The 5,974-nt window shown below is 37.5% G+C and overlaps 1 protein-coding gene across 1 annotated transcript; it reads left to right on the top strand.

Annotated features, from left to right (window-relative positions):
- The first annotated feature begins 1,505 nt into the window (after positions 1 to 1,505).
- On the top strand, positions 1,506 to 5,393 carry LOC101302807 (pescadillo homolog). Its single transcript, XM_004291461.1, has 13 exons — positions 1,506 to 1,563; positions 1,682 to 1,767; positions 1,859 to 2,107; positions 2,189 to 2,311; positions 2,406 to 2,490; positions 2,576 to 2,686; positions 2,815 to 2,908; positions 3,047 to 3,306; positions 3,517 to 3,624; positions 3,764 to 3,885; positions 4,122 to 4,317; positions 4,427 to 4,648; positions 5,030 to 5,393. The coding sequence occupies exons 1-13, from the start codon at positions 1,531 to 1,533 to the stop codon at positions 5,117 to 5,119; spliced, it is 1,779 nt and encodes a 592-aa protein (XP_004291509.1). The 5' UTR covers positions 1,506 to 1,530; the 3' UTR covers positions 5,120 to 5,393.
- Positions 5,394 to 5,974: the final 581 nt, after the last annotated feature.

Genomic DNA, 5,974 nt, shown 5'->3' with positions numbered 1-5,974 from the left:
TTTGATATTCCTTTTTACAAAGGTCTTTTCGAATCCTTATTGTTGTTTTGTCTAGCGGGGCTAGTCCATTATTTTGGTATTTTCTTCGATGAAGGTTATTATTTATCTTTGTCAATATTTTGACTAGCTCCATTTCCTTGGAATTTTCTTTATGAAAGTTTTATCAACATTTGCATGCAACAGATTTCTTGATTATTGGAAAATGGAAAGTAATTAAGTTTAGTTAGTTATGTTGCGATCAGTGACTTGATTATTTTTCGTCCACTCACTCTAACGTTTTTAAATTTCTTTCCCATGGGCCCTTTGGTTTTAAATTCCCAGTTTGCAGGCTAAATTATTTGAGGTCGAGTGTACATGGAGTCGAGGCATAGTCAGAGGTTGCTTCCGCTTATTCTTTAGTCATTGTTTTTCGTTTAACTTTAGGTCTGCTCTGATAATCAGTTAGTGAATTAATGTTGATTATGGGATTAGTTTAGTTGAGTAATTGTTATATTGGGAGATGTGTTGAACTTGTGGAGCAGGAAGGCTCCAGGTGTTGAAGATGGATGTTTGTTTATAGAAGTGTTAAGTTGGATTTTTTTTCAAGTAAGGGTTGTCCATTTTCAAGGTAGATTATGCCGAATTTTCTGTAAATTTTTCTTGAAAGTGGACCCCGCAGGAATTACCCTAGGTTTCAGGGTGAAATTCGGGGTGGGTCCTGTCATATCACATTATGTATTGCAAGTATGGGCCTAACACTTCACTTATAGTTCTATCTATTGAGCACTTTTGTTTGATTGATGCTTATTCGGAACTTCATTGCTGCAACATGTATTGACCATATTAGCATGTTATTTGTACCATTATCTTAATATCCCAAAAGCAAATTAACATCAGTATGCTTGCTTTTTATGCAGTGTACACATCAGCACACAACATTGAACATAAATGACCGAATATTTTTGTTTTGTTTTTTTTTTTGTAGAAGAATAAAGGACCGAACTTAATCATCTTTAAAAAGGAACTCTACCAATTGTTAGCCTCTGGTCGTTTTATAGTAGAAATGCAGCACATGCTTTTCTTTTTGTAATAAGCAGTGGGAAAAATGACTCTCATCTTGTTGGAGTAATGTCCTAGTTATTTTTATCTCCATGTGATTTTACTTAATCTCTAGTACTATTAGCTTCTTTTTCTTGATTCAGTATGCGTTTGAGTTCTGGCCATATTGGTTGTTTTCTATCTTAGGACATTGCATTTGCATTACTTGTAATGTAAAGGGTGCATAAATTGGAGAAAATTTTGCAGATATAAATCAAAATATTACAAAGCAAATAGAAATAGAAACTTATCACCGGAAAAATATAACCCGATCTTCTTGGGTCGGCCTAACTGGAAATCTTAAACCCGACCGCACACCTACGCAAGGCCCAAATCCTTTTTTTGTGGCTTTTTGTTTTCTTCTCTTCTACTTCTTAAACCCTAACCGATATCATTTAAGTCGAACTTCTTCAGCCCCCTCTCTCTGAGTCTCTGAAACTCCTTGTCTCAACCATGGTGGCCAGGAAGAAGCATTACAGGCCTGCCGTGAGTTCCAACTACCTCCTCCTCTTCCATTTCAACATCCCAATAAAACTTAGCACTATCTAATATCCACTCCTTCCAACTCGCTCCCCCTTTAATTTCTTTCTCACCTTTTTTTCAGGGCAAGAAAAAGGAAGGAAACGCCGCCAGGTTCGTCACCAGGTCCCAAGCCGTAAAGCAACTCCAAGTCAATCTCCCCCTCTTCAGGTACTCAACTACTCGATTCGTTATGGTTTGGTTTTTTGAGCGTGTTGGTAGTTGATATTGGTAGCTGATATTGGGTTGTGTTAAATTGCAGGAAACTATGCATTCTGAAGGGGATATTCCCTCGGGAGCCGAAGAAGAAGGTGAAGGGAAATCACCATACTTACTATCACTTGAAGGATGTTTCCTTCATTCAGCATGACCCGCTGGTCCAGCAGATGAGGGACATCAGGGCATATGGAAAGAAAGTAAAGAAAGCCGAGGCCAAGAAGAACAAGGACCGCGCTGTTATTCTTAAGCAGAGAAGACCCACTTACAAATTAGATCATGTCATTTTGCAGAGGTTTGTTTGACGTTGTCTTGGTGATGTGTCTGTTGTTGTTGGGGGATGAGTTTCTGAGGTTTTGTACTATGTATATTGCAGGTATCCGACGTTCATCGATGCGCTAAGAGATTTGGATGACTGTCTCACAATGGTTCACCTCTTTGCGTGCTTACCTGCTATAGAGGATAGAATTGAAGTGAAACGCATCCAAAACTGTCGGAGGTAGGTGTTTGAGTTCTGCCAAACGAATAATGATGTCGGTGGTTTGGTGATTTCGTAGAATCCTATCTTATTCTTGGTATTGCTTTCTTTCTAGGATGAGCCATGAATGGCAAGCTTTTATATCCCGGACTCATAAATTGCGCAAAGTCTTTGTATCTGTTAAAGGCATATATTATCAGGTGCAGTACTGTTTCTTTAATTCTTTAGCCTTTCATCTTGTATTACAGATAGGATTTATATGGTTCTGTTGTTATGTATGTTCAGGCCGAGGTAAAGGGGCAATTGATTACATGGTTGACTCCTCACCCTTTGCAGCAAGTTTTGACTGAAGATATTGACTTCAATATCATGTTAAACTTTTTGGAGTTTTACGAGGTTACATTTTTACCAATATGTTTTGCTTTTGTTTTTTCTTCATCACCATTTCTCCTACCTTTTCAAATCCAAACTGCTTTTTTCACTTACCATATCATAGTTAAAGTTCCACTCCTGTTATGTTGCAGGCTCTTCTTGCTTTTGTGAATTGTCATTTATATCGTTCCATAAATGTGAAGTATCCACCAATTCTTGATCCTCGATTGGAAGCGTTTGCAGCTGGTATGTGTTTTTACTAATTTTCTAAAAGCTACTAAATCTTCTTAGGTTCTCTTTCAGAGTTTTTAACAATGTTGCACATACTTTTGCGTGTTTCAATGAATAATGAATATTACCTTTTCTTTCTCATTGACCGTGTAGAACTATATGCACTATCAAGATACTTCGATGCAAGTTCTCTGTCCTCTGAGTTGGATCCTCAGGTTTCAAGTTTGCCTGGAACTGGTAAAGTTGCTGAGTCTGAATTAAGACTTGCCCAACTTCAGCATCAGCTACCTTCCAATGAACCTGGTGCATTGATGGGCCTGGTTGAAAATGTTCCTGGAGAGGACGAAGAGGATAATGATACAATGGTGTGTAAGGGACTCTTCAAGGATATGAAATTTTTCTTGAACCGTGAGGTGAGTCCGAAGTCTCGGTCTGTAACTTGGAATATCTACAATAAAATTAAACAACCGGTTTATATATGTAATTGGTTGGTAAGGGGTTTGTGGAGGAAATACAGAGTTATTTTTGTCCTTTCGAACAAGACAAACCATGTCTAAGTATTATACTACTGTTCATTATTTCCTTACTTTTGCGCTTCATATGTTACCCTTCTCTTTGTTCAGGTTAACAGAGAATCATTACTGTTTGTGATTCCTGCATTTGGTGGGATTGTGTCCTGGAAAGGTGATGGCGCTCCATTTGAAGAAGATGATAACGGCGTCACCCATCAGGTATGCTGTGTGACATTCTTAAAATTCTTTCACTTGCTCGCTATGAACAAATACATATGCATTTTGCAATCTGTGGCACCAGAAAATTTGATACTAAATATCAGAATTCTGACAACTTGATTGCGTCTGTAATTTGCAGATTGTTGACAGGCCATTGCAGCATGAGCTATGTGAAGGAAGAAAATATGTTCAACCACAGTGGGTTTATGATTGTGTAAATGCCAAGAAAATTCTTCCTACTCGGGATTATTTGGCGGGACGGTAATTTTTAAAGACTTTATTTTGTTTTCTTTGTTTGTGTCTGTTCTTTTGGTCATATGTTTTAGCCTTGCTCCTTGAGTTATTATTCTCATTTGCTATTTTCGCTTGGCATGTTCTATCACATCATGGATATATGTCTTCTCACCTTCCCCTTTTGTCAACTGTTTTCCATCTTTTTATTTGGTAATCAAAGCTTATACCTTGTGCGAGTTTTTAAGTAGTTAATCTTCTGACAGAGAACTTCCCCCACATTTGTCACCTTTTGTCGACCCGAAAGAAGAAGGTTATGTTCCGGACTATGCATTGAAAATTGAACAATGGAAGGCTGCTGAAATCCTCCCGCTTCCAGATGTCGGAAAAGAAGATTTGGAAGATCCTCAGGATATTGCCGACATTGAGAAAGCAAAAGAAGCTGCAAAGAATGAGAAGAAGGTAAAACCGCTATTAAACAATATTGCATAGTGCACATATCTTTGGCTATTTTTATGTCATTGTATATCAGACTTCTTGATGGTTTGCTTTGCTGTTAACTGAATTGCAGCTGAAGGCTCTTCAGGAGAAGTACTTCGAGGGATTAAAAGAAGAAATTAAGGGTGTCCCTGCTTCATCCTCCATTTCAAAAACAGATAATCAGATTTCTGCCAAGTCAACTGAGGACAGGGAAGAATCGGATCCTGATTATGAACAAATTGCCAGGGATAATGATGAACGTCATCTAAAACTTATGACCAAGAAAAAGAGGGGTCTTTATGATGCCATGAAGGTAAATTGATTACTGCTCTGTTACTTTTCCTGGTTTAACTCCATTAACAAAAAGAAAGGCAATCAGAATCAAAGCTTGCCGTGCTTGCTTGAAAATAATCAGATAGGTAAAATGATTACTTTTTGATCTGCTGTGTTGCTTTCAGTATGTCCTCATTCCATTGTGAACCTGTTTGCAGGTTTAAGAACTCTTTGATTAACCATCTTGAACCTAGTTGGCTATGCTCATGCATGTCATCCATATAGTATAGCTTTTTTGTCACACTCAGAATATAGATCTATTTCTTTTTTTGTTATAAGTACTACAGGGTAGTTTTATTATAACTTCATAAGTTTCCTCTGGTGATCTAATCTGTTCCTGTGGCTGTGATTCTTATTTCAGAAAGGCAAGGAACGAAAGCAGGAGAACGTTGAGGTTATCAAAAAACGGAAGAGAAACCTAAAAGCATCCCAAAAAACAAGGGATGGTTGATGAGACCATTATTTGAATGTAAGATTTCCATTGTGTATTGAGCTCAAATTATGGTGTAGAAGTGGCCAAGAAAACTTTCTTGTTTTATTTTATTATTGATTTGTTGTTTTCTGTATGCTGGTTTAGAGGCCACAAGACACGACAAGTTGAGGTCTAACAGAAACTCTAATTTTGTATCTTCCATAGTGTAGATTTTGAGTTCAGGAAGCTGAACTCCCAAAGTTTAATCTTTATTTCATACAATCTGCTTATATCATCTTTTTCAGTTCCTTTCCGTACAAAGAATCCTGTTTGATGACCTCTTTATTTTACACAATTCTATGACTGTCGAGATTTAATGAGATTTAACGAGTCTTAAGAGATGCCGTTTATAAGCAAAACAATGTAATGCAGACTGCTCAATTTACTAGCGAAGGGTACTGAAAATATCTGTAAAGTAGAAGCAGCATACGTATAGCTGTTTTAATATGTCAAGTCTCAAAATCTTCGAACAGCTCTAGCTTCAGTGATTTAGGCATAGCATCTGCAGTTTGATCTTATGTGTTGCAATGAATAAGCTCCACAATTCCTTCCTTGGTAAGCACATACATGAAGAAAGTGAAAACGTACATCAATATGCTTGCTTCGCCCATGCATCACTAGGTTCTTCAAAAGCTTTATGGTTTAGCTATTGTCATAATACACTGTAGCACACCCCATATTGCTAAGCATAGCCTTTTTGCCACAAGTTTGGACTTGCATTTATCAACTTCACCATTTTCATTCAACTGCTTAAAGATCATCTTTACCCCAAGTGTTTTTGCTCCACAGTCGGCAAGGTTGTTAACTCCCAAATACGATTCCTTCATATTTATT

This window comes from Fragaria vesca, linkage group LG2 (assembly GCF_000184155.1).
Source record: "Fragaria vesca subsp. vesca linkage group LG2, FraVesHawaii_1.0, whole genome shotgun sequence".
In the NCBI taxonomy this organism is placed as follows: domain Eukaryota; kingdom Viridiplantae; phylum Streptophyta; class Magnoliopsida; order Rosales; family Rosaceae; genus Fragaria; species Fragaria vesca.
Note: the sequence above shows the minus strand (reverse complement) of the source record. Positions and strands in the feature narration are given on the sequence as shown.

Excerpts from the sequence above, each read along its gene's own strand:
- LOC101302807 (XM_004291461.1), top strand. The coding sequence starts at position 1,531 with ATGGTGGCCAGGAAGAAGCATTACAGGCCTGCC. Across the intron at positions 1,768-1,858 it reads GTCAATCTCCCCCTCTTCAG|GAAACTATGCATTCTGAAGG; the intron begins GTACTCAACTAC and ends GTTAAATTGCAG. Across the intron at positions 2,312-2,405 it reads CGCATCCAAAACTGTCGGAG|GATGAGCCATGAATGGCAAG; the intron begins GTAGGTGTTTGA and ends CTTTCTTTCTAG.